A 27,976-nucleotide genomic window follows, 5' to 3' on the forward strand; every position below is an offset into this window, starting at 1 on the left:
GGCAAGTGGTAAAGCATCTGGTGAGGTGGAAAGAACTGGGAAGTGGCCGTGTGCTGTGTGCAGGAAGGGTGTCGGAGTGAACTCCATTCAATGTACAATGTGCGCTGAGTGCGTTCATCAAAAATGTAGTGGTTTGAGAGGGTCATTAACCAATGTGGCAGCTGCATTGAAGTGTAAGGTGTGCAAAGAAGGAGCTGCAGAGGGAGGAAATGTTGAGTTGGAGATGGCGTGAAGCTGGAAGGTGTGAAAACATTTTGCTAAATCGGAGACATGCTGAATAGAGAAGGCCCTTTTTAGGTCGATGAGACTCGGCAACCGTTGCTGGAGTGAGATGTGCATAGAAGAAGTTTCGGGAACTGAGTGGCGTGCTGACGAAGAGGGGTGTGTCGTTGAAGCTGAAGGGAAAGGTGTTTGCTGCATGTGTGAGAAGTGTTATGATTTATGGGAACGAGACATGGGTAATGAACGTAGAGCAGCAACAAAGGCTGGAAAGGGTGGAAATGCGAATGGTTCGGTGGATGTGCGGAGTATCGTTGAGAGAGAGGAAGACAAATGATGAATTGCGAAAGATGATGGGAATAGAGCCTGTGATGGATGCTGTGAAGAGAAACAGGTTGAAATGGTTTGGTCATGTGTTGAGGAAGGATGAAAGTGACTGGTTGAGAAGAGTGATGGAAATGAATGTGGAAGGAAGTCGAGGACGGGGAAGACCAAGAAAGACTTGGCTAAAGATGGTCGAAGAAGAAATGCGGACAAGGGGGTTAACAAGGCGGCATGTAGAAAATAGGGCAAAATGGAGAAGATTGTCATGGGGCCTGCAAGGCTAACCCCCACTCGAGCAGGGAAAAATGGCCTTAAAATGCCTGTTGTTGTTGTTGTTGTTGTATATGGAGGAGGCTTGTGTATCAGCCTGAATTTTTTTTGAACTTTGCGATGGGCAATTAGCCATTTCTGATGAGCTTGTTATGTCATGGGAGCAAAATATCTGGGAATGAATGTCCCATCAGAATTATTTATCATGTGCTGTTGTTAATCATTCACCTGCAGAAACCATGAAGGGGAATGAATAATCTTTTTCAGGTGAACAACTGATAAAAAGGTGAAATTGTTAATTTTGCATCAACGTGATGATGGCTAAAGACCACCGAAAGAAGGTTGTTTTGGAATAAGGAAGAATGTTCATGGCCCTGAGATACTTAATTTTTTAGGTTGAACACTAATGAAGGCTAAAGAAAGATTAATCATCGTGGAATTTCCATAAATGTAAAAAGGTGTTTTAATAAAGCAGAAGGATGCAGTTACACCCCGTCACCTCCCCCCCCCCCCCCTCTTCCTCACCCTCTATCCACACACACGCACAAACACATACACACCCCTCTCCCCTTATGTTCACGATTCTTCACTTCTCTTGTTTCTTTATTCTGTGCAGGATGTTTTGGCTGCAAAGTATCCTCTAATATCAGAGTCGATGCAGACAGTTGCATCCCAACTACAGCAGGTTCAGGAAGAGAAAGAGCAAACTGAGGTGGGAATTACCAAGGAACGGAAGTTCTTGGAAAAGGGTCATTTCTCCTCCCTCCCCCCCCCCCCCCCCACTCCTACCCCTCCCTGTTTAAAAGGGGAATTCATTCGAGGGAGGTGCTCACTCACTCAGTGATGTTTCTCTTCTAATAAGTAATGGTTGTTTTCTGATGGGGTGTATGACAACAAAATTTTTAGAAGTGAACTAACTAACAATTAATTAGTTAATTATATAAATAAACAATCCAACAATATAGTATGTACATGTGTATGCGTGTTTTATGTGTATGTCTGAGCCAACAACCTTGCCAATGTGTTCCTGCCACAAGTTTTGCCGTTTCTGAGAACCATGGGAAGATCATGTGGAAGAAATTTTTTTCCCAAACTTTCCTCTCCCCTCAACCTTACCTTGTTACGCCACCCCGAGGATCAGGAGACGACACCTAAACTAGGGTGTATATTATCATTTGTTTAGCTCTATGGGCACCTGTGTATAATCACTTCTGCCTTGGAAAAAAAAAAATCGCCCTGTAATATTGCAAATAATAAATAATTGCACTAAAATAACGCCCATACAACAACAACAACAACAACAGGCATTTTAATGCCATTTTCCCTGCTAGAGCGGGGGTTAGCCTTGCGGTCCCCATGACAATCTTCTCCATTTTGACCTATTTTCTGCATCTCTCCTTGTTAACCCCCTTGCCCGCATGTCTTCTTCGGCCATCTTTAGCCAAGTCTTTCTCGGTCTTCCCCGTCCTCTCTTCCTTCTACATTCATTTCCATCACTCTTCTCAACCAGTCACTTTCATCCTTCCTCAACACATGACCAAACCATCTCAACCTGTTTCTCTTCACAGCATCCATCACAGGCTCTATTCCCATCATCTTTCGCAATTCATCATTTGTCTTCCTCTCTCTCAACGATACTCCACACATCCGTCGAACCATTCGCATTTCCACCCTTTCCAGTCTTCGTTGCTGCTCTACATTCATTACCCATGTCTTGCTCCCATAAATCATAACACTTCTCACACATGCAGCATATAAATTTCCCTTCAGGTTCAACGACACTCCCCACCTCGTCAGCACGCCACTCAGTTCCCGAAGCTTCTTCCATGCACATGTCACTCTAGCAACCGTTGCAGAGTCTGATCCACCTTCTCCATTCAGCATGTCTCCTAGGTAGCAAAATGTTTTCACACCGTCAAGCTTCATGCCGTCTCCAAGATCCAACACAACATTTCCCTCCATCTGCAGCTCCCTCTGTGCACACCTTACATTTGAATGTAGCCGCCACACTGGTTAATGACCCTCTCAGACCACTACATTTTTGATGAACCCACTCTGCGCACATTGTACATTGAATTTAGTTCACTCCGACACCCTTCCTGCACACAGCACACGGTCACTTCCCAGTTCTTTCCAGCTCACCACATGATTTACCACATGCCATCACCTTCGTTTTTCCGATATTCACCTTCAGACCTTTTGTCTCCATACATTCCTTCCACTTCTTCATCTTCTCCTTCAGTCCATCCATACTTTCCGCAATCAACACCAGATCATCTGCATACAACAACTCCCACGGTAAAGCCTCCTTTACATTCCGAGCCAGCACCTCCATCACAGCTACAAATAGTAGTGGACTTAGTACTGACCCCTGATGCACTCCCACCTTCACCTCAAACTCAGCACTGTTCCCATCCTTCATCTTTACAGCTGTGCGTGCTCTCTCGTACATTGCCATCATTACTCTGATCAACCATTCCTCCACTCCTAACTTCCTCAATGCCCATGTCACTACTTCGCATGGAACCCCATCAAATGCTTTCTGCAGATCAACAAACCCAAGAAACAACTTCTTCCTCTTCTCCATGTACTTCTCCTGCAGCTGTCTTACAATAAAAAGCACATCTGTCGTTCCTCTTCATGGCATGAATCCAATAATAATAAATGAAATCCAATAAAAATGAAAATAAATGAATAATAATGGTAAAATAATTAAATTATTAATCAATTGGCTAATAGAATACCTAATCCTCCACCGTTTCTTCCAAATCTGTAACTTGAAAATTTTTTTTGTCTGTAATCGAATATTTAAATAATTATTTGATTAATCGATAAAACATAAATACCCTTTACAGCCAAATCACTTGGTCATTGCCATGTCCAAATATCAGCTTCCTATCTCAAAAGGTGCCTGAGATATTGCCCAGATGAGAAAGAAAATAAATAAGTACTTAATTAATCGATAATAATTAAGTAATTAATCCCCAAAAAAAATTTGGGCCAAAACATGTGCTCACTATTGTGCTCAAATTTCACCTTCCTAACTCAAAGGATGGCTGAGATATCGCCCGGACAAACAAACAAGAAATATACCGGAGTGAAAACTGAGTGCTCCTTTTCAATGCTCGTCATCGCCGGGCCCCCTTCGGTGCCCGGCGATGACATTATGCAGTGCCTGGAGATGGAATAGGAAAGGAGCGGTGTACATTAAATTGAAATCCGTAAATGATATTTTTGACTTGTTGGAGGTTGAAATTCCCATTAGATTCCATAAGCTTTGTAGATAAGAGTGCCCACTTAATTTTACCTTAAAAACCCACCTCTGCAACCAGTGATCTGATCCTATCCAGCCATAAGCCATTGTACCTTTTGTTAGTTTATATATTTTATCTGAAAGTTTCTTCTAGATTTTTTGAATAATTCAAACAATGATTCTTCGCAGAACTTCAGCAAAGATGCTGAGGACAGGTTGGAGGAGAAGCGAAGGTTGGTGTGCCAACTTGTGAATGAATCTGTGGATCTGATGAAGAGTGAAATCAACGAGAGGAAAATGGAGAAGCTTTCTGTTCTTGGGCAGCAGAGAGAGATACTGGAGATGCAGATGGAGGCTCTACGTCGACTAAAATCCACAATGGACAGTGCACTCCAGGAGCTGCAGGCGATTTCTTTTATACAGGTGTGGTTTATCATAAATGTATACAGCGACTCTGCTTGGTTCACAGGGTAGTTGTTTTTCAGCTACCTCAGGGAGTGACGTCCCTGCCCTATGCAAGTCCCAGGCTCAGCTGGCTCTGGCTGGTAATACCGGGTATGGGCCCCTTATCCAGGGTAATGGATCCTCACTGCCGTGTGGGGGGAAGCCTCTTTATGCTAAGGCTATGAAAGGACACTTGGATATCAAACCGCACCTGTACACCAACCTGGGGAGCATTACATTGTGGAAAAATGTGCCCATGAAAGTCAGTGGTGGCACCAATTTAAGCATCACTGCGCAGCATCTGCAGACAGTTGTGTCCACTTTGGATATCAAGGACAGTAATCATCGTAGCGATGACCTGGCCAGTCTGCTGCGCCTATGTGCATAAGATTTCATGTTGCATTTCCTGCACCTGCAGCCAAAGATGCTCATTGTAATAGAGAGTGGGAGAGGGATGGCACACACCTCTATCACTTTAATCGCTTCTGTGTGCAGGTTTTTCCCTTCATTGGCACTTGATCGTGTGCTCACCACACATTTTTACCTGTACAGCCATCGCATAATGGTTAGTGAGCACGCCAACAATGGGAAGGGATTTGTCGAAAGCGACGACTCACCATCGTCATCATAAACATACTACAAAGGTTATTGGGCTGAATTTACGAAAAGCGTTTAAGAGTTAGACATGTGTCAAATCACTAATCGTGCGATGATCACCTGTCTAACCTAATAACAAGCGTTTAAATAACAAAGAAACATCGACATGCGGTCGAGGGCGTTTAAGACCTTGAAGGAAGCATTGCGCGGCGTATAATTTGTAGTTTACATGAGACGTTGAAAATGGATGTGTTCGCAATGCTTGAATTTGTTGAAGAGGATAGAAATAGGGCAGCTCATCGACGTGCATTGAGAATCTTCGAGGATAGATATAATCGTCTGGAAAAGTATAAACATAAGGGGTGTTGCAAAACATTTGACCTCCCCCCCCCCCCCCCCCCCAAAGCATGCTTCCTTTGATGCACGTTAAAATAGCCGAGAAAAAATAACGCACATGCGACGCGTTGTTCGGTCCGTGACAAAACCATCACAGCAACGACAAGCGAAGAATAAATAGCACCGCAAAGCGGGCGGAACCCTCAGCCCATGCACGGTGAAAGGAAGCATTGATGATAATTTGTTATTTGAAGCGAAGTTGAATACCGAGTAGGAACTGCAAGTAATTAAATTTTCGCCCATTAACCCATTTCGTGCCCATGACCCTTCCTCTACTCAACCCCAACACACACTGCAAAAATGGATTTAATCGGACAAGTCGTTCTGCTCGAAATTGACAGAAACCAATTTCAAGATGGCTGCCGTGGCGGCCATATTGAAAATCGCAGTGCGCCCATTTTCGAAAGGCACCTTCCTCTACTCAACCCCAACACACACTGCAAAAATGGATTTAATCGGACAAGCCATTCTGCTAAAAATTGACAGAAACCAATTTCAAGATGGCTGCCGTGGCGGCCATATTGAAAATCGCAGCGCGGCCAGGAACCTTCCTCTACTCAATCTCAACACACACTGCAAAAATGGATTTAATCGGACAAGCCGTTCTGCTCGAAATTGACGGAAACCAATTTCAAGATGGCTGCCATGGCGGCCATATTAAAATCGCAGCGCGCCCATTTTAGAAAGGCACCTTCCTCGACTCAACCCCAACACACACTGCAAACATGGATTTAATTGGACAAGCCATTCTGCTCGAAATTGACGGAAACCAAAAGTTGACGGAAGCCCGGATGGCTGCCGTGGCGGCCATATTGAAAATCGCAGCACGCCCATTTTCGAAAGTAACCTTCCTCTACTCAACCCCAACACACATTGCAAAAATGGATTTAATCGGACAAGCCGTTCTTGAAATTGACGGAAACCAAATGTTGACGATCGCCCGTACGACGCCCGTGACGACAAAACCCCTTAGCCCATTGGGCTGAGGGGTGAAAAGTGACGACGTGGACGCAAGATACGCACACGTCATGTCCGAATGCGTGCCCAACCGTAACGGGTTCTCAGGGGAAAAAAAGGTAAAATGTTTTGCCACACCCCTTATCACATTTTCGGTGTTACAGCATCCTCATCCACGTCATTATGTACTTGATCGAAGTCTCTTGCTTTCTTCACTCAGTTCACTGACCGCAGCTGACTCCTGATTTTTGCATGTCGAGTCTTTTTTTCTCACGAGCCAGTGCCTTTGCCTTCGCCTTCATCCTCCTCCACAGTTCTCGGAGGTCCCAGGCAGAGAATTTTGGGTGCTCTGGGAAATGGGCCGCCATCCTCTTGAAAATAGCTTCCCATGCAAGCTGCTTTTTCTTATTCGCACCCGTCATTTCTCCTGTCTTGGACTGCTTCTTGTTGAACTTTAATCAATTAAACCCATTCATTGCTTCAATGAAAAATTGTCCCCTCTTTTCTTTACCGCCATGCTGTCGTTGGAACACATAAACTAAAAATTGACGTTCCAGTCCCTACAGCACATTACGCAGTCGTGGCTGGCTGGACAGATCATGACAGCCTTTATGGAAATGTGTGCCACTTTTTCATGACAGGAATTCCTCACCTGGCCATGCCCGCAAAAGTGATATTTACGCAAACCATTTTTTTTTTACCCTGACTATCCCATCTACAAATTACATGTGCTACTTCAGCCTCACGTGTAACAAAACGACTTACTCTGACAGGTCCCTGATACATGCAATCTAACCTACTCGGAATACACAGACCACGTTACACTTATCACAGTCTCGCTATGGACCTCCCCTACCCCTTTCCACGTAACACAGTCCCCTTCCCAGAACGTTTGTCTCCTACCATGGTTCTCCATTGGGAACCCAAGATTCTGGCAGCACTCACAGTTACACACCTAATTAACTTGCCGAATAAATCAGAAAGGACTGTGGTGTGAGCTAATCTTAAATAATCTTCCTAACGTTATATCCCTTTTGTTTCAATAAAATGCAAAGCAGTTATGTACAAAAAAATCCATATCCAAATTCAAGGTTTCGATCCTCCACCTTCTGAAGATGGTATTCCTCGAGCGGGGAGAGAAATGGCTAAAAACAAAAGCAAAACAAACAGGCCAACCTTAACCGCATTTTAAGTTGACCACTTCAAACCCATCTAATTGACCATCTCCCCCATGTATGTCTGTTCTAGCTGTTAGCTGAACCAAAATTCCCAATTTAGAATCGGCTTATCCAATTTCACAGGCTACCTGCCCTCCATAGCACAAATCGAGTCGCACGGGTCTGAGTGGCACATTACCTTGTACACATCAACAACAACCCTTTCCACTCATTCTCTGCAAGGCCATGGCATCTCATTTACCTGCAGGTGTGGCCTCAACTCTGCAGGGGGGAAGTCCTATACTGTGGTGGTGAGGGTGTCACAGTGTGTGGGTGTCTGCAGCACAAGCGAAGTCCCATCACGAGGGAAGCTGGACTCCCCGTCCTCGCCTCCACTCCCACCCCTACTCACAACACCACAACAGCTCTCTTCACTGCATAACGCTGATTGAGGAGGACCCCCACTGGCCTTCCACGGCCTTCAATGGTCGCTCTGGATTCTCTGCCCCATGGCTGACATGACCTGCAATATTTGTCCTACATACACGCTAACAATCACAATAAAACACAATAGCCAGTGATGGATTACCTTTATCCACACGCAATTACATCACCTTTAACCCTTTCCACCTGGTTCACGTGCTTGGCTCTCATGGCTACTCTTACGGGTCACCCATACCAATTTCTCAACTCGACTGCATACCCCAAAAGCAATGCATGGCGAAAGCACAAGTGACATGTGCTGCCTCCTCAGTGTCACGTGTAACAAAACGACTTGCCCTGACAGGGCCCTGATAAATGGTAATCTAACCTACTCGAAACACATGGAACATGTTACACTTACCACAGTCTATCAATGGACCCCCCCCCCCCCCCCCCCCCACCTGCATAACATGAATGATGTTCAACCAACTATTTCACATGCTTTGCTCCTGAATGATTCAATGTTATTCATGTGAATACTGTTCAGGTTACAGACTTATCCAATCAGGTGTTTTCACCAAAGTGAAGTGCAGTTCTGCTTGCAAAATGAAAATGAAATTTATCCTCTTCAGAAATTGAAAACTTCTTCCTTTATTACCCGGCACATGCGAAGTGAAAAGCGCGGTTAAGCAATAATTGGGTCATGTCCGTCCGTCCGAATGCCTGCTTACCGGTTACTGATCGTCAGTTTATGGTTGAGGAACAGCATATTTAAATAGAATGTTATGTTATATTTGAACACAAACAATAGGATGACAAGTTTGTGGTTTTACCGTACTTTGGCTCTGAATTCATCCCAACTGCACATGCGGAGAGGAGTGAGGTAATATCCTACTCTGTCTGTGTGGCAGTCAACCAAAATGGAACAAAAAAGAGCAATCAGATTGCAGACCATTGCCAGGACATGTTTGTGGGGTGTTTTTGTTGTTGTTGTCAAAACATTGTTAAAAAAAAAAATTTTGTTAAAACAATTATTCTTGTAATAAAGGCAGTTTTTGTTCAAACAAATATGGCGGCCGAACCATGTAACTGATGACGTCATTATTATTTTTTCTACACCCATTTATCCCTAGATGACGCTCTAAATTTCATCTTGATTGGATGAAGTTTTGTACTCGTCGAAATATGACGTCATAATGGAGGCACCTATGACATCATCGTTAACATATATTATTCCCCATGGAGTTTTTTGTTTTTTTTACAATGAGCCATGTCTCAATTTTTTCTCTACAGGGCTTTCGGAGATATACAAGTGCAACCTTTTTTCAATTTTTTCCAAGATTGCGCCCATACCACGTGACCTATGTCATCATAATTTTCATTAACAATTCGACAGGAGGAGATGCACCTATGGAGAAAATTTCTTGTCAATCCGACCAACAGTTGCAGAGAAAAGCATACCTATTTGTGCGGACAAACAAACAAACGGACCCAAAGACCCAAATACAATACCCTCTCCTCTGGCGAGGGTAAAATCATTCGAAACGGGGAACTTACTGTTTTTCAGGATGTTATAAAGGACACAAACAGCCACGAATAACTAATGTATGTATTAGATCGGGTGATGTAATAGACTCTGGCTAAATAGCGGTAAAACCTGGCATTAATTTATTTATAAGTCTTTAAACCTTTATTTAAATTGAATTATATAACTTGAACACTGTAGAACACAAATTGCCTTAATAATACTTTGACTACCCTTGCTATGTATTGATATATAGCATGAGAGGGCGTAGGAAATGAGAGGGTGCAGTGTCAGGGGTGAAGAAGAAGAAGCCGCCATCTGGCTATGTACATTGTACGATACTGATTAATGCTGTGTTCTATGGTGATCAATAAAGCCTCCATCTCCTAAACTGCGACTCAATATTGTCTTATTGCAATGCATTAGGGTGATGTATAAGACTGTTTCAGTTGTGCTAAACCTCCGGATTTTTTTTAGATGATATGAAAAATCTTTCTTTTATTAAAATTGAAGTATATAATCGAACGCTGCATGGGGTATCGTGTTTTATTAACTCTCTTGTATTCAACAAATGAAAAACATTAATTCATTCAAATATCTTGCTCTCATTCTTTGTTTTCTTCCTTTTCAGGATTCCAAGAATCTGCTAAAAGGGTGAGGCTGTATTGGTGTCCGACACATTATCAGCACATCCTGATGTTTTTACACCAATCATGTTTTAAACATTTGAAGATATTTATAATCCTCACCTTATATAAAAAAATAACCACCTTTAGAGGCCATTTTCCCCTGCAAAGCGGGGTTTGGCCTTTTTCAGGAACTGTGGTTGTTGTTGTTTTTTGGGCCCCTTTTTGAAGCAATGTTTTAGGGCTGGATACTCTTCCTGCTGCCAACCCTGTTAGTCGCCTCTTGCGACACACAGGGAATTACCAGTGAACTGGCACTCCATTTGCCAACCTCAGAAGGATGACAGGCTGAGTCAACCCCCCTGGCATTAATTCAGTGATTGACCGGGATTTGAACCCAGGATCCTAGGTATCCCAAGCCGGCACCCTAGCCGCTAAGCCAACACCAGGCTCTTGTGATAGGGAAAACTCACCTGTAATTTCTGTTAGCCCAGTTTGTCAGATTAAGTGTATACCTGTGATCATACGAGGATGATCGGGTGATAGGTAGAATAGGGACTAAGCTAATTCCCCGGTGAGTCAAACCTCTGTGATTTATCCATTGTCCCTTATGGCAACACATCACATACATTAGTTCGCCCCATTAGCGCACACATTAATTAAATCCTCCCTCCGCCACAAGATGATAAAACTGACCGGAAGAGCAGACAGCAAGCGGCCACGCAGGGTACACCATGGCGATCAGACATCGACCAGGCAGGTTGAGAGCCATGCCCAGAAGGACTCTTGATTGACAGGGGGGAGTGGCGAGCAAAGAGCAGGCCACCGATTGGTAGGGTAGGGAAGGACATGTGATTGGTCAGGGGAAGGGCAGAAAGCTTCCCCGTGATTGGTGGAAGGAGCGACACACTGATTGGCCACCGACGGATGGCATAACACGAAGGGCAAAAAGCGCTCGGCCAAGGAGAGGACACCAACGTGATTGGAAGATTCGAGAGGACGGCTGACGTCAGCGACGGCAAGTATAACCTCTCACTGGCCGGCATTTTCTCTCTCCCATTTGCCCACTTGCGTTGGACTGTCCCTCTGCGTTGGACCTCTTCCCTTCTTGCCTTTTCATTCCTGTTTGGACCCTTGCTTGTTGGACGTTGGAAAGACATTCGCGCGCCGACGATTCTCTTACCTGGCATTCACGCATGGACCTCGAGCGGGGATGCGAGGCTTGCCGTGCAGCCGTGTACGTGGGCCTGGTGGAGCGCGGACGGGGGCGGAACGAGGCCTACTTTGCGACAACCGGAGCATGGTCGGATGACGTGCCCGGACCTGATGATCCCCGACATCACATCCAGAGAGATAAGACGCACACACACAAACACGACAATTGCTTTTTATTATCCTTCCCATTTGTGTGTATTTGAAGTGAAATGTGGGAGTGCTCCATTATAGGGGTTTAGTGATTACCGGCGCGTTCTTTTCCTGTCCCGACACCATATTAAATAAACCCTTGTATTATTTTCCCAACCAACTTTAATTCCGTTTTCGTTTGTGAGTTACTTTTCGCAGGTTGAAGACTTTGCGCGGACCGTCAGGTAAATCTCGCCGTTTCTTCTTCTTTCCTTCTCCCTCCCGCACGTGTATAGCAAATCCGCCATTGACCTGGACGCCTCGAGTAAGCTCGTTTCCATCCGCGATTTCCCCGGTCTTCACCGAGGGGGAATCGCACGACAATATATATATATATATATATATATATATATATATATATATATATATATATATATATATATATATCTATATATATATATATATATATATATATATATATATATATATATATATATATATATATATATATATATATATATTGTTACAGATTCGTCACTTCCGTCTTTGTGGTTGTCATCCACTTGAAGCATTTTTAGTTTCATGTACTATTATTGTTACAGTTTGAGTGTGAAATGGAGATAACTGTTTTCAAAGGTAAAAATAATGTCTCAGAAGGAAAACGAGATGGGTGAGGGAGAAACTGGAAGAAGGAGAAGAGGCGGGTGAGCGGATCGAGTGAGATCGGGAAAGGAAGGCCTATCTGCTTCGAGGTGTCGAGCGGACGCTGGTGGACATTGGTCACGAGCGAATATTGGTTTCCCCGGCAAAGGGATTCCTGTGACAGTGTCGTTATTGCTGTGGCAAATAAACCTGCGTGACGGGTTTTGCTTTTGGTTCCGAAAGTGAATCATCGCTGAAGAGCAGGTAAGCCTCCATTACCGGCTCGTCGGCCATTTCACCTCGCACCAGCCATTTCACCTCGCACCAGCCTTTTGCCTGGTTCTCGTGTGTGTCGTGGATTTCGCTTGGGAACTCGCGGTTCTTCGCGGTTCTCCGCTTGGGAACCGCTGATCGTTCATGTCAGCGTCATTGTCTGGTGAACCGAAGGTGTGAATTCCCAGTCACCTTTTGGGTGAACTTTTAACGGACAGACGTCGGCCCGACACCTCACCAAGCGGCTCGTCTGCAGCGTTAACTGTTAGCCGTTCTGGGTTCAGGTCTCAGTACGACCTTTTCTTGTGATCGCGAGAGCCAAGAGGATCGACTTTGGCCTGGTATCGTGACAGAGTGACTTTGGGGGATGTTACCGATTGCTCACGTGGGAATACCGTGAGTTATTGATTCAGGAAATTGGTGGTACCATCATAGAAATTATATGGTGTTTGCTGTGCAAGTGAGGTTTTCTTGTACGTGTGTTACTTGTTATTATTGTGTGGTTTTAATACAATACTTGGTTTTTGTAAAAATTGATTGGTTTCCCAACCAATCATTGTGGTTTCACCATTTTGATTTCACCAGTGGTTTCACCATTGGTCATTGGCACACATAATAGCACATCTTTCTGCCGTGACTCCTTTCGGGACTCGGAGGTACACCGTGGCCGGGGTTTGGGGAGGAGCACGTAACAATATATATGAGCGAAATGTCTGTTTGTTTCTTTGTGAACCTACTTCTCTGAGCTCCCAAGGTTAATCGGTACAAAACTTTATAGGACAACATCTTTTACCACCCTGCACCTAAATAGGGGTTTTAAAACAGTTATTTTCTCACAATTCATAACTTAAAACCATCTGAGCCGCCACCTGTCGCCGGGATCTTTGAGGGTCGATCCACATATACAAATCTTGATTAAAAGCCCAATTGTTATCGGATTTTAACACAGATATCAATATAATTAGTTTGATGGTGAGCTCCGATCATCAAATATGTTATCATATGTGAGAAACGACTCTTAATTCAGACGTTACCATGATCGGTAAGTTCAGCAAAGAAGGAGGCACGTGACCTCTGAAATGCACAAATTTATTCAAAAACCGAGAACAGTACAAACGCAACCTATACATCGTTTTAAAGGTAATTTTACTGCTCATCCTACAACGCTCTCAAGCGTAAAGTCTAGTTTGGAGAAGAAAGGACCCACGTGACGCCAACTACAAACCACCACTTGACAACGGGTGAACCTCCGATTACCTCATGGCTCATCCTCACATCAAGGTGAGTTGTTGTTACCCTGCGCTCGCGAAGCGAAAGGCAGGGTTAATCATTCGGGTTCGCCCGTACGTCGTACGTGTGTACGTGCGTGTCTGCATTTTAAAAATTCATTTTCTCGGTATGTACGTGCGTGTCTGCATTTTAAAAATTCATTTTCTCGGCAACCGTTGGTCCGATTGACATGAAATTTTCACCATAGGAGGGACAACTCCTGTAGAATATTTTAGTGACTATTATGACGTCACAGGTCACGTGGTAGGGCGCCATCTTGGAAAAACCAAAAAACTTTGCACCTATGTTTCAAAAACCGCTGCACAGAAATAATTGAGACAGGTCTCATTGCAAAGAACTCTCCATGCGGAATAATATATGTGAATGATGTCGAAAGTGCCGCCCTTATGACGTCATAATTGGACAAGTAAAAAAAACTTTATCCTATCAGGATGAAATTTCTTGAGCATCTTCTCGGTATAAATTGATACAGAAATAAAATTATCATGACGTCGTAGGTCACGTGGTTCGGACGCCATATTGTTTCGAGTGTAAAACCACTAAAATCCAATTTTCTCAAACGACTGAACAGATCAAGGCCAAACTTTGCAGGTAGAATCGCATTCCCCTGACAAACAAAAAAGTCAGCGAGGATGACGTTATGCGTCACATGGTTTCGGAGTTATGACGTTTTTAAGCATAAACTTTTAAAACCAAGCTCCTCCCTCATTTGTGATCCTATCGAGGGGAAACTTCACAGATGTGTTCAGCATATAGGTCTACTAAAATCGTCTTTTGGAATTTGCGATAGTTCACGTGGTTTGGCAGATATATACAGTGCGTATCAAAAAAAAGGTAATCAGAATTCAAGGGGTTAATATGCAAAGGTTATTTAGTTTGACAATTTACATGTGGTTTATCAATTATGAGGAGATCCTCAGCTTTCCATTGATGCCTTTCATGTATCATTGCTGTCACACATGTCTGAGTACACGTTCATTGAAAATGACAAGTTCAAATCGCATTTTTACAAGTCTGGCTAATCGGTGCAAGACAGTTTTAAATGGACTCATTACGTGTCGACTGCCAAGTTGATAATGTAAAATTGTTAAGCTGGTCTGGTAATCGTCGGTTGCATCATCCTTTGTTTAAGATGGGTATTTAATATGGGCCTACAGTGTATGGGTTTAGAGACAGTCTGAGTCATTGAAAAGATGGTTCAACTTACGACTGAACAGCCGACCTTCGTGGTTACAACCTTTCACCAAACTGGAAGTTTGCAGCAAACTCGTGATGCGTTCAGGGAACGTTTCCCAGAACGGGAGCCTCCAGCAGCCAAAACCATCTGGGTGAATGTTAGAAAATACCAAGAGCATGGCACTAGCCTCAACCGCAACAAGGGGAATTCTGGTAGGAAGCGCACTGGGTGATCGGAAATGAACATTGCAGCAGTAAGGCAGCAAGTTTTTGAGCATCCTCGGGATACCACGCAAGACGAAATGGGACAGGATTGCCTTCGGCAACATTCAACCGAATCACAAGACTGGACCTCCACCAACATCCATATCGGATTCACATCTGGCATCAACTTACGCCAGGGGATTTTGCCAGGAGGCTGGTGCTTGCCAGATGGTTGATAGCACATTGCGAAGCAGATGTCAATTTTCTGCAGTATCTCGTTATCGGCGACGAAGCTGCTTTCGCCATGCACGCAAGGTCAATACCCATAATGTTCTTGAATATGCACCGACAGGACAACCCCCAGAATTTAATTTTGACACCAACATGAATCGACAAAAGTGGACTGTTTGGTTCGGACTTTGTGGAAGTGGTCAGGTGATCGGACCATTTTTCTTTCAAAGGAATGTCAATGGTAACAGGTATCTGCAGATGATCAATGCTGAAGTTTTACCACAGCTGGAGGAGAACTTTGAGCGACAGGTTCGTGGTGTCTTCAGATATCTCTGGTGGGCCCAAGGACGGCGCCCCAGCACATCGTCTTATCGCTGTCCGAGATTGACTGAGGGAACTCTTTGGAGACCGAGTCATCGTCCTCAACCATGCAGTGGAATGGCCGCCAAGATCACCTGACCTCACACCATGTGATTATTTCCTTTGGGGACATTAAAGAACAAGGTGTTCGTAACTCCTCCCGGTGATCTTGACGAATTGCAGGGCCGTATTCGACATGAAGCGGATGCTTTGCGCAATGACCCAGCTTTGGTGAGATGAGCAGTTCAGGGCATGCTCCACCGCTGTGAGCTTTGTGTTGAAATGGGAGGTGGACATGTTGAAGGTGTGGGTGCATAAAGGCCAATCATTCCTGAGAAAAGTTCACATCTGACGTTCATTTTGCACCAATTATCCTGACTTGCATCGATTAGCCAAACTTGTAAAAATGCGATTTGAACTTGTCATTTTCAATGAACATGTACTCGGTCATGTGTGACAGCAATGATGCATGGAAGGTATCAATGGAAAGCTGAGGATCTCCTCTTAATTAGTAAATCACATGTAAATTGTCAAAATATATAACCTTTGCATATTAACCCCTTGAATTCGGATTACCTTTTTTTTTTTATACGCACTGTATAATTAAACGAAAATATTAAAATATTCATAACTCTTGAACCGCTTCATTGATCAACGTGGAACTTTATATCATATTAGAGGTAATGAAGTGTAACATGTGTGCAAAATTTCAAGATGATTGGATGTACGGTCCTGAAGCTAGAAGTTGTTATTGCGTGAAGAAGAAGAGTCTTTTGGAGTGCGCATGGAATTAATTATCACACTGCAAATGACAAGCAGGCTAAGTACGGAGCGACCTAACGGGGTCATTTTGACCTCAAATAAAATTCTGATTTCAGATTTGTCAATTGCTGAGGTATATTAACACACGACCAAAACAGATTTGGCGAAATTCTGACGATTTTTGACGAAAATATAACATTTGTGTATGCAATTCAGTAAAGTAAAGTGTGTGCCGTGTCAGCATTTTAAAAATTGAAACGTGGCTCATTGTAAATAACTCCATATGGGGAATAGGTGTTGTTAACGATGACGTCATTGGTGCCATAATTACGACGTCATAATTCGACAGGGACAACGCTTCGTCTGATCAGTTTGAAATTTATTGAGCATGATCTATGCAACAATTATTTATAGAATATAAATTTATGATGTCATCGCTCACGTGGTCTGGCAGCCATGTTTGATCAAAGAAAAAGAAACGTTCATGTAGAAGAGTTGGCTCACACCAAGTTGACTCCGCAGGGTAAGTATTCTATGAATGCCATCTAGTTTTGCTCTTTGTTTGGGATCATACTGCTTTGGGCTCAAGGTTAATCACAACGAAACTTTCTACCATCAGATTTTTAACTACGATATACCTGAATAGGGGGTTTATACCATTTGGAGGTCATTTGTCAATGAGGAGGTCATTTGGCCTGTTATTGTTGTGTTGCACTCCCGAGTTTATTTACGAACCCGAGGTATCTATCTATAATTCCAGTAATCTCTGTTTGTACGTTTGTTTGTCTGTGACCGCTGTTTCTCGACAACCACGGGTCCGATATACTTTTAACTTGCCAGGTATATTGCTGGGGACCCGAGGATGTGCCTTTTCAAGGTTTCATATTAATCGGACAATTACTTACCGAGCTATGTCCAAAAAACGATTCAACCAATCAGAGAGCAGCGAACTAGCGCGTGTGCCGAACGTGGCGGACACACTCTGCCTCGGATGGCACATTTGAGAGCGTATTCATTTATTTCACGTTTGCAAACTATGTTGGCGTTAAACTATGTTTTAAAACTAATAAAAACGAATTTGCGATTCATTCGCTTTCCTGCGCGTTTGTGCACGCGATGGCGATTTCTTTACCAAACTCCGGAAGCCGTTCGCTTTGGACCAAACCATTTCATGTAAATAGAGGGGGGGGATATAATTTTAGATATAGATATAGTACGGGCAATGCCCTAGTTTTCTTAACTCCAGCTTCACTCCCTTTTACACCCTTTAGACCCTTTCCACCCCTTAGACCCTTTACACCCCTTTAGACCCCTTACACTACACACGTTAGACCCTTTACACCCCTTAAACCCCCCTGACTCTTTACACCCCTTAGACCCCTTTGACCCTTTACACCGCCTTAGATCCCTTTGACCCTTTACACCCCCTTAGATCCCTTCAATCCTTTACATCCCTTAGAACACCTTTAGACCCCTTTTAACCCTTTACACCCCTGAGACCTCTTTAGACCCTTTACATCCCTTAGACCCTTTCGACCCCTTACACTCCTTAGATCCTTTACACCCCTTTGACCATTTAGACCCCTGTAAACCCCTTACACCTTTTACACCCTTTAGACCCTTTCATACCCATTTCAACCCTTTTGAGACATTTTCAGACCTATTGACTTTTTAAGACCCTTTGGACAATGTAAGACCCTCTGGACAATTTAAGACCATTTGGACACTTTTGACCCCTTTTGCTCTTTCGTCCTTAGACACCTTTAGACCCCATTTTGCCCTTTTAAGAGTTTTGATTCTTTAAACAGTTTAGTCCCATTTATGACCCTAAAAAAACTTTAGACCCCTTAGAAAATTCGAAAAAAATTCCTCCTAAAATCGGTTTTGCCAACTGGCATCGAGGGGGTGAGAAACACGCACAGAATATGTCCTTGGGTCGTGGTACGCGGGTAGATAATTTCAGCATGACCCATAAAACCTCTAGGTGAGCGGGTATATGGTCACTGAAGACTTCGCTCGCGTGCATGTCATCGTGTACATATAGCCCAACACTTCCAACGACGTGATCGTCACGATTGTGATGGAATTGATGGTTTCCAGATAGTTCGCAAGCTGTAGCAGGTTTGTCCAAAGAGAACCACGTTTCCATAACAGCTATCAGGTGAAGATGTTTGTATCGAACATCTCAAAATTGTGATTGTATCATTGCTTCAAGATCGTCGATCTTATTGAGCGATCGCGCATTGAAGAGAATAGTGGATAGAAAATATGGTTGACGATTCTGTTGCCGTGTGTGGATGAGTGTTCTCTTTCTATGGTGGGTGTACCATTTATTCCCACTCTTGGATGCGGTTGAACTACCTGGATCTTCCGCTCCAGTGTTGAGTAGTATGGCCGGCGGACCAACCTCTGGGCCTCCATTCCCAACACAATGAACAAGCGCCTCAGCACAGGAGCAGCCCCTTCTGAATAAAAATAAAGATCAATGCAAAAATATACTCTGTCTCTTTTATATTTTTAATTATGTACCATTCTTTTACAGATAACTTGTTTTGATCTGTCAAAAATGTATTATATTTTAATTATTCTCTCCAAAAAAATCTCTTGAACTGATGTTTTTCCTTTTTATTCCAAGGCTCGAGGCCATATTAGCCATTGAATTCGTGAGGACGACACCGCTCCCAGTTCTGGACTTCTCAAAGGAGGAGAAGAATTTGAACGTGCTCGTCAATATCAATAACAACTTCCTGAAGACTATACAGAGTGAGTGACACAAACTGGATGTTTTGTAATGAAAAGAACAAGGGAACCAAAACATGACACAAATATAGAAGGGAAACAGGAAGAGAAAATTCTTGAAAAGGAATAAATGGTAATGGTTTTTGTATACCATATCATGGCTTAGGAAGAGTGAGGTTACAGAGAGCAAAAAGCTAACATACTTTCATTGGGGCAACAGGTGTGCACAACAGGGGGATGCAACAAGCAAGGTAACCAACAAACAGGAGAAAACTAAAGATGTAAGGGGAGGAAATATCCTCATCTGAAACCACAAGGTTTGGGAGAGGGTAGAGTGTTCACAAGGGTATAAATATTTGCAGGTAGTGATGGGTAATGAGACGTTATGTTGGTCGAACATATTGTAACGGATTTGAGAAGTGTAACGGATTTGAGAAGTGTAACAATTTTGAGAAAGTGTAACGAATGTGAAAAGTATGGTTTTGTTGTGTGTAACACCCTCGTAATGTAAAGAATGGTCGCAGCTCGTCCTCTTAGTTAATTGCATAAACCTACACACAGGACACGATATTGTAGCGGTTACCGCTGGATGCACACAATCGCCTTGCACCGGCCAGAACACGGCCAGACACGCCTCTCCCGGGCATGCCCGGACTCACTGTTCCCGGGCACGCCCGAACCTCCCGGGCACGCCCGGTCTCGTCTTTCCCGGGCATGCCCGCTCTCGCCTTTCCAGGGCTCGCCCAGAGCATCCGGGCATGCCCGCTATCGCCTTTCCAGGGCTCGCCCAGAGCGTCCGGGCATGCCCGCTATCGCCTTTCCAGGGCTCGCCCAGAGCGTCCGGGCATGCCCGCTATCGCCTTTCCAGGGCTCGCCCAGAGCGTCCGGGCATGCCCGCTCTCACCTTTCCAGTGCTCGTCCAGAGCGCCCGGGCACGCCCAGCCTCGACTTGCCAGGCCGCAGCCAAATACGCCTGGGCAGGTCCAGACTCGCCTTTCCAAGGCTCGCCCTTGACACCCGGGCATGCACGGTATAGCTTTTGCCGGGCAAACTTCCCGACATAAATGTGTATATATATTGCTGCCCGATAAACGGGCTTTTGGTGAGAATACCTGAGCTGTTTTGTTTCAATAAAGCAACTCGGACGAATTCCGTCTTTGGTCGCGTCAATTCTTTCGACTCGCGTTGGAGCGCAGCTCCTTCACTGGTGACCTACCGACATGGACACGGCAGTGACTCTTAAAATGCCTGCCTTCTGGGAGGCTCACGCGGCTGTTTGGTTCACCCAGGCGGACTCCCAGTTCGCCCTGCGAGGCATCACCGCGGACGACACCCGCTTCCACCAGGTCGTGGCAGCGCTCGGTTCCGCCACCACGGCCCGCGCCCTGAGCCTCCTCGAGCACCCGCCGGCTGCCGACAAGTATGACGCGCTGAAGACGCTCCTCCTCGACGCTTTCACCCTCTCACCGGCGGCACGCGCACGGCGCCTGCTCGACCTGCCCGAGCTCGGCGACACGCACCCATCCGAGCGCATGGACTATATGCTCTCGTTGCTCGGTGAGCACTCTCCGGATTTTCTGTTCCGCGAGTTGTTCCTTCGCCAGCTGCCTCACCCGGTACGCCTTGCCCTGGCTGGCACGTCGATCACCGATCCCCGCACCCTCGCCAGGGAAGCCGATAAGATCTCCTCGGCGGGCCAACACATCGGCGCAGCTACCTGGAGCCTGCTGCCGTCCGAGGCGACACCCACGACGCCCGAGCGCCCTGCGCGTTTGGAGGCCGAACTGCCGGTGAAACTGGCGGCTGCCACGCCGCACCGACTGCTTCCGACATGACGGCCGGGGCCTCCACCTGACCAGGCGTGGTGTTATTACCATGCCAGGTTTGGACACAAGGCTCGGACGTGCCAACCCCCGTGCACTTTCGGCAAGTCGGGAAACTGCCGGGCCGGCGTTCATTCCCAGCCATGAGCGCCGGCCACTCGGGCAACTTGCTTTTTATTCGGGACAAAGCGTCCGGGCGGCGTTTCCTTTGTGACACCGGCGCCCAACTGAGCGTCATACCCGCCTCCGAGCAGGACAGGCAGGACGCCGTTTGCGGCACCTCTTTGGTCGCTGCTAATGGCTCGGCCATACGCACTTTCGGCCCACGCAACGTCACCCTCTGCTTCGGCAGCCAGCGCTTTCAGTGGACCTTTGTGACCGCCTGCGTCCCCATGGCTTTGCTGGGCACCGACTTCCTCTGCGCGCACGGGCTGCTGGTCGACGTCAAACGTCGTCGCCTTATCAACGCCGAGACCTTCAGCTCCCTGGCGTGCACGATGAGCAGCTCCTTGCCGACCGAACTGGCGTGCGCCCTCCCGACGGCGAACGAGTTCGCTCGCCTGCTCGCGGAATTCCCGGCCTTCACACGGCCGACGTTTTCGGCCGTCGCAGTGCGGCATGGGATCGAGCACCACATACCCACTACGGGCCCGCCGGTCTACGCCAGGGCCCGCCGCCTCGACCCGGCCAAGCTCGCCATGGCAAAGGCTGAGTTCGACGCGTTGGAGCACCTCGGCATCGTGCGGCGCTCCAATAGCGCGTGGGCCTCACCACTGCACATCGTGCCAAAGCCGGGGGGCGGATGGCGCCCGTGTGGCGACTACCGCCGCCTCAACGACGCTACCACCCCCGACAGGTACCCGATCCCGCACATCCAGGACCTTTCCGCCCGTTTGGCGGGACGGGTCATATTTTCCAAAATTGACCTGATACGGTGATACCACCAGGTACCTGTCCGGGCGGCCGACATCCCGAAGACGGTCGTCATCACGCCGTTCGGCCTGTTCGAATTTTTGAGGATGCCGTTTGGCCTCAAGAACGCGGCCCAAGCGTTCCAGCGCTTAATGGACGGCGTGCTGCGCAATCTTACATTTCTTTTCGTCTATCTGGACGACATCCTCGTCGCCAGCACGTCCCGCGCCGAGCACCTCCTCCACCTCCGAACACTGTTCGGTCGCCTCAGCGAGCACGGCTTAATTGTCAATCCGGCCAAATGCCACTTCGGCACCACGACCGTTGACTTTTTGGGCCACCGCATCACCAAGACCGGGGCCGTGCCGCTGCTGACCAAGGTCGAGGCCATCACCACGTTCCCGCGTCCCCGTTCCATCAAGGCCCTACAAGCGTTCCTCGGCATGGTGAATTTTTATCACCGATTCGTGCCCCGCGCTGCTCAGCTCATGCGGCCCCTTTACGAGGTCCTCCGGGGCAAGCCGGCCAAGCATGAAATCGTTTGGTCTGTGGCCATGGACGCGGCCTTCGCGAGCGCAAAACGGGCCCTCGCCGACGCAACGCTGCTGGCTCACCCGGTGCTCAACGCGCCCATCGCCCTCACTACGGACGTCTCCAACTATGCGGTGGGCGCCGTCCATGAACAATGGGTGGACGGGGTTTGGCAGCCACTCGCTTTTTTCAGCCGGCAGCTCCGGCCGAACGAGTTAAAATACAGCACGTTCGACCACGAGCTGCTCGGTCTATTCCTGGCCGTTCGCCATTTCCGACACCTCCTGGAGGGCCGCCCGTTCACGGCTTTCGTCGACCACAAGCCGTTGGTCTACGCAATGGCCAAAGTCATGGAGCCGTGGTCGGCCCGCCAGCAGCGCCACCTCTCCGCCGTGTCGGAATTCACCACGGACATCCGGCACGTCGCCGGCAAAGACAACGCTGTGGCCGACTGTCTTTCTCAGGCCAGCGCGAATGCGGTCCACCTCGGCGTGGACTTCGCGCTCATGGCGGCCGACCAGACCACCGACACCTCGGTGCAGGCCCTCCGGGCGGCGGACACGGGCCTCCGCCTGGCCGACATCCCCTTCGCGGGCACCGTCCTGCTCTGCGACATCTCCCAGGGCCAGCCTCGCCCCATCGTGCCCGTTTCCTGGCAGCGCCGCATCTTCGCCTCCATCCACGGCCTTTCTCACCCGGGCCGGAAAGCTTCTCAGAAGCTGGTGTCGGCGCGTTTCGTCTGGCACGGCCTTCGACGGAACGTCCGCGACTGGGCCAACGCCTGCACGGCCTGCCAGCGGGCCAAGGTCCACCGCCACACTCAGGCCCCGCTGGCACCTTTCACCATGCCTGCACGGCGTTTCGACCACGTCCATGTGGACCTGGTGGGTCCCCTGCCCCCATCGCGGGGGTTCACCCACCTGCTCACCATGGTGCGCAGGACCACCAGGTGGCCGGAGGCCGTGCCCCTCACCTCCACCACCACCGCCGACGTGGCGCAGGCATTCATCGCCACCTGGGTCGCGCGCTTCGGTGCACCGGCGGACATCTCGTCCGACCGCGGCCCACAGTTCACGTCCGAACTTTGGGGCGCGGTCGCCCGCTCATTGGGGGTCACGCTGCACCGCACCACGGCCTACCACCCCCAAGCCAATGGGTTGTGCGAGCGGTTTCACCACTCCATGAAGGCCGCACTCATGGCCGGCCTTCAGGACGACGGTTGGACCGACCGGCTGCCGTGGGTCCTTTTGGGCCTCCGCACGGCCCCCAAGGAGGACCTCCGGGCGTCCGCCGCCGAACTCGTCTACGGCCAGCCGCTCCGCGTCCCGGGCGAGTTCGTGCCTGACGCTACCAGTCCCTGGTCCGCCGCACACCAGCGCTCGGACCTCCAGGAGGCCGCCGCCGATTTGCCCCCGTGCCAACGTCCCGCCACGGTGGCCCCCAGTCCTACGTCCCCCCGGTGCTTCGCACAGCGGAGTACGTCTTTGTGCGTCATGACGCGCACCAGGGGCCACTCCGGCCGCCGTACGACGGGCCCTTCTGGGTCCTGCGACGGGGCGACAAGTCCTTTGTCATTGACGTTGGCGGCCGGTCGGACCCGATTTCTGTGGACCGCCTCAAACCGGCGCACATGGACGTCGACCGACCACCACGGTTGGCCCTTCCTCCGCGGCGAGGCCGCCCCCCGTCCACAGTTCCCCCCGTTCGACCACCCACCACCACGTCGGACCCCTCCCCACGACCCTCCAGGGGTCGCTTCGGCCGGGTCATCCAGACCCCCCTTAAATTGACCCTGCCGGTGCAGGTCGATTCTGGAGGGGCGTGTGTAGCGGTTACCGCTGGATGCACACAATCGCCTTGCACCGGCCAGAACACGGCCAGACGCGCCTCTCCCGGGCATGCCCGGACTCACTGTTCCCGGGCACGCCCGAACCTCCCGGGCACGCCCGGTCTCGTCTTTCCCGGGCATGCCCGCTCTCGCCTTTCCAGGGCTCGCCCAGAGCGTCCGGGCATGCCCGCTTATCGCCTTTCCAGGGCTCGCCCAGAGCGTCCGGGCATGCCCGCTATCACCTTTCCAGGGCTCGCCCAGAGCGTCCGGGTATGCCCGCTATCGCCTTTCCAGTGCTCGTCCAGAGCGCCCGGGCACGCCCAGCCTTGACTTGCCAGGCCGCAGCCAAACACGCCCGGGCAGGTCCAGACTCGCCTTTCCAAGGCTCGCCCTTGACACCCGGGCATGCCCGATATAGCTTTTGCCGGGCAAACTTCCCGACATAAATGTGTATATATATTGCTGCCCGATAAACGGGCTTTTGGTGAGAATACCTGAGCTGTTTTGTTTCAATAAAGCAACTCGGACGAATTCCGTCTTTGGTCGCGTCAATTCTTTCGACTCGCGTTGGAGCGCAGCTCCTTCAATATATCCTTTTAAATAGTGAGTCCCTTATTCTCTGTGTAGGCTAAGGATGTGTTTCCCACTAGTTTGACTCTTCATTGCACTGAATTAAATAAGAGTAGGCCCTCCAACGCCCCATGGCAGCTCCCAAGTGCCAGGTTTGCACTTTGCTGCATTTTCATCTGCCGTCCACTTTGCAGCAGTTGACTCCATTACGCACGAGGTAACGCCGAAGAAGAAAGGCGGGTCTCCACCTCGTCATAGAGGGGAGGAGTAAGTCGGCCCCGCTCATCCAACCCAGAACGAGGGGTTTGGCTTGAGGGGGGCGGAGAGAGAACGTTTGGGGAAGGTTCGAAAAGGGTGAAGGGCGGGGCCTATATAACCCGCTGCCGGATGCTCCCAAAAAGGGAGATAAGGAGAGGAGGGATGAGTTCTGGGTCCAGGAGATGCGCTGGAGACGAGCAGGTGTGACCGAGCCGCCGTGAGGCGTGCCGCGCTGCAGGAGAAACGGACCGGGGCAACGCAAGGAGCGCACGAGGCAGTATGGAGAAAGGAACTTCGCCCGCGCAGTTTGGGACCAAAGCTCGGCTTCTTGACGGCGGTGCCTTCTGGCCCGACCGTGCCCAGCACCTGCTGAACCTTCCTTGCCTCTAAAAGCCACCCATCTCCAAGCCATTCCTTCCTGCCTGCATTTCCCCGTGTAAGTGTGATCGTCTGTCTGTCTTTAATGTTGTCCTGTGGTTTATTAATTAAGCTTGAATAGGTAAGCTAATGATTTCACTGTGTGTCTGCTCCTTCCATTTTCTGTATATAACCGACTGCTCTCGTTGCTTTGGCTTGTGAAAATACTTAATAAATCCTGTTATTCCTCCGTACTTCCTCTTCTTCTTCATTCTCGTTCGGTCGCTTTAGAGGTTTCCATATTGAGTGGCTGCGGCGCGATACGGCCAAAGTTTGGGGTGAATCGGGTTTTAGTCAGGGAAGCACTGTTCGGTCGCGGAGCCTCCTCTCGGCAAACATACCATCTTTAACCGCGTACCGTAACAATATACTTGAAGTCCCTGGAAGGAAATTTTGGATTGAATCCTCTCTGGAAAGTAATTCCACAAATCGTATAAAGGAGTGGATATTTTCAGAAAGTAGGATTTTGGGAGTTTGACTGGAAGGGGTTTCTGTAAGAAGGAGTTCATCTTCTATAAATTTGGGATGGTTGGAGTTCTATGAGAGCAGAGGGATCAAGACTGTGGGAAATGGGAAATAACAGAGGCTCCACCAACTTCTGCAATGTGAGAGCAGCAGGTCTCGTATTTTGGTCTTGTCATGCGAGATGACGATATTTATAGTTTTACATTCCAGGAGAGACAGATGTGAAGTGGAGGGGTGAGCCCATGAGAGCCCATGAGAACATTACCCCATTGTGCTATGGAGAAAGCTTTGCAGGTTGTGAGTAATTTAATTACTCCGTGCACACAAAGCGAAAAGCGGGGTTAAGGAATTGCTTCATGTCCGTCTGTCTGTCTAACCAGCTTATGATCATCAGTTTATGATCGAGGAACAACTTTAAATTGAATGTTGAATTTTTAACACAAATCGGAACATCAATCGGAAGACAAGTCTTTCATTTTACCGTACTTTGGCTTTGAATTAATACTGGTGGTTGTTGGTGGTTAAGCATTGGGAATGGTGAGTCCGGCAGCACTTTGGGGCTGCCTGGTGAACGAGCTGACCGAGAAGTTTTGTTGAAAGCGTCAACTGGGGCTGTGTGGTCGCTTTCTTCCTGTTCGGTGTCATGCTGTACACAGAGTCGGTTGCACCAGCACACAGGGACTCGCCCTCTTCACGCAGGTCTGATTACATGGAGAATGACCTTTATCCTTGGATCGTTGCTAACGGTGGATGGTTTCCTTCATCTCTTGCTGGATAACATTTCTCGCTGCTGATGGTGCTTTCCTGTGGTTGGGACGATGCCAAGGAGGAAATGCTAAGCATGGGTTTCGCGTGGCTTGAGTTGGGCCGAAGACTGATTCTCCGCTGGTTTTGCAAGTGGCATAGGTGGCGGCAGGGCTGGCAGGGCACGTCCCCTGTTCCTTTTTCATGATAGGCTCTGTGCAGTGTACTGCTGCTGCCGAAACCATTTTTGTGATGAAATGGAATTTATATTTTGTATTATCTGCTTGTTTTTAGGATTTTGATCTGAGCCCTTAAAATAGGTGCAGTGCTGCGCAAGTGTAGTTTGTGAAACTCATCCATGAAAATGATCATCATGGGGCCATTGGCCCAACAAAGATCAATATCGATGATGATGAGAGGGTGTGGCAGGAGAGTGGGTGCAGCATCAGGGGGGAAGAAGAGGCCGCTGATATGCGTGTCTATGGTGATCAATAAATCCTCCGTCTCCTAAACTGTGATTCAACGTCGTCTTATTACAAGAGTGAAGTATAACACTGCCTCACTAGCATTAAACGTCCAGATTTTTAAAATGATCTTTGACGTTAAAGTTTAAGTAACCAGTTGAACACTGCGTAGAGTATCGTTTTCTTTGAACTCCCAGTTTTTCAAGGAATGACTGAATGACGGAGGACACACACTCTGGAGCTGGATTTGGAGGCCATTTTGATTTGCTTTTGCTATTTGGCCGAAGTAACGTCTCATTTTAATTTGGTCCTTTCCTATTGGTTGGAATTCCAGCATGGATTCAGGAAATGAAAGTATTGTGATTGGAACTATCGGTGATGAAACAAATGCAGAATTAAAATATGTAATTTTCCAGAAATATAAATTTCCAGGAAGTAACACCCATAATTCACTGTATTACACCAACGAAGGTGGATGGAGGGTATGTTTTCACCCCTGTCTGTTTGTCTGTTTATTTATCTGTGTGCAGGACACCCCAAAAAGGTCTGGACGGATTCAGACAAAATTTGGTGGGCAGGTTGGGTGTGTGACAAGAACGAATGATTCAATTTTGGTGAAGATCCAGATATGAGAATTTTTACGGCATAGCCCATAGGGCAAAACCGTCTAGACCAGTGTTTGTCTGGCCATATGTATGTATGTATGTATGTATGTATGTATGTATGTATGTATGTATGTCCCCTCAAACATA

The 27,976-nt window shown here is 47.7% G+C and overlaps 1 protein-coding gene across 9 annotated transcripts in view; it reads left to right on the forward strand.

Moving 5' to 3' along the window:
• Positions 1-27,976, forward strand: part of LOC137415872 (E3 ubiquitin/ISG15 ligase TRIM25) — a 732,877-nt gene that overhangs the window by 669,415 nt on the left and 35,486 nt on the right. For all 9 annotated transcript variants that reach the window (XM_078770220.1, XM_078770217.1, XM_078770219.1 and 6 more), the window contains 4 exons: positions 1,430-1,525; positions 4,256-4,489; positions 10,197-10,219; positions 19,109-19,236. In XM_078770220.1, the coding sequence (XP_078626346.1) occupies positions 1,430-1,525; positions 4,256-4,489; positions 10,197-10,219; positions 19,109-19,236 (481 nt within the window). The remainder of the gene's footprint in view (positions 1-1,429; positions 1,526-4,255; positions 4,490-10,196; positions 10,220-19,108; positions 19,237-27,976) is intronic.

This window comes from Myxine glutinosa, chromosome 1 (assembly GCF_964187855.1).
Source record: "Myxine glutinosa chromosome 1, kmMyxGlut1.1, whole genome shotgun sequence".
In the NCBI taxonomy this organism is placed as follows: domain Eukaryota; kingdom Metazoa; phylum Chordata; class Myxini; order Myxiniformes; family Myxinidae; genus Myxine; species Myxine glutinosa.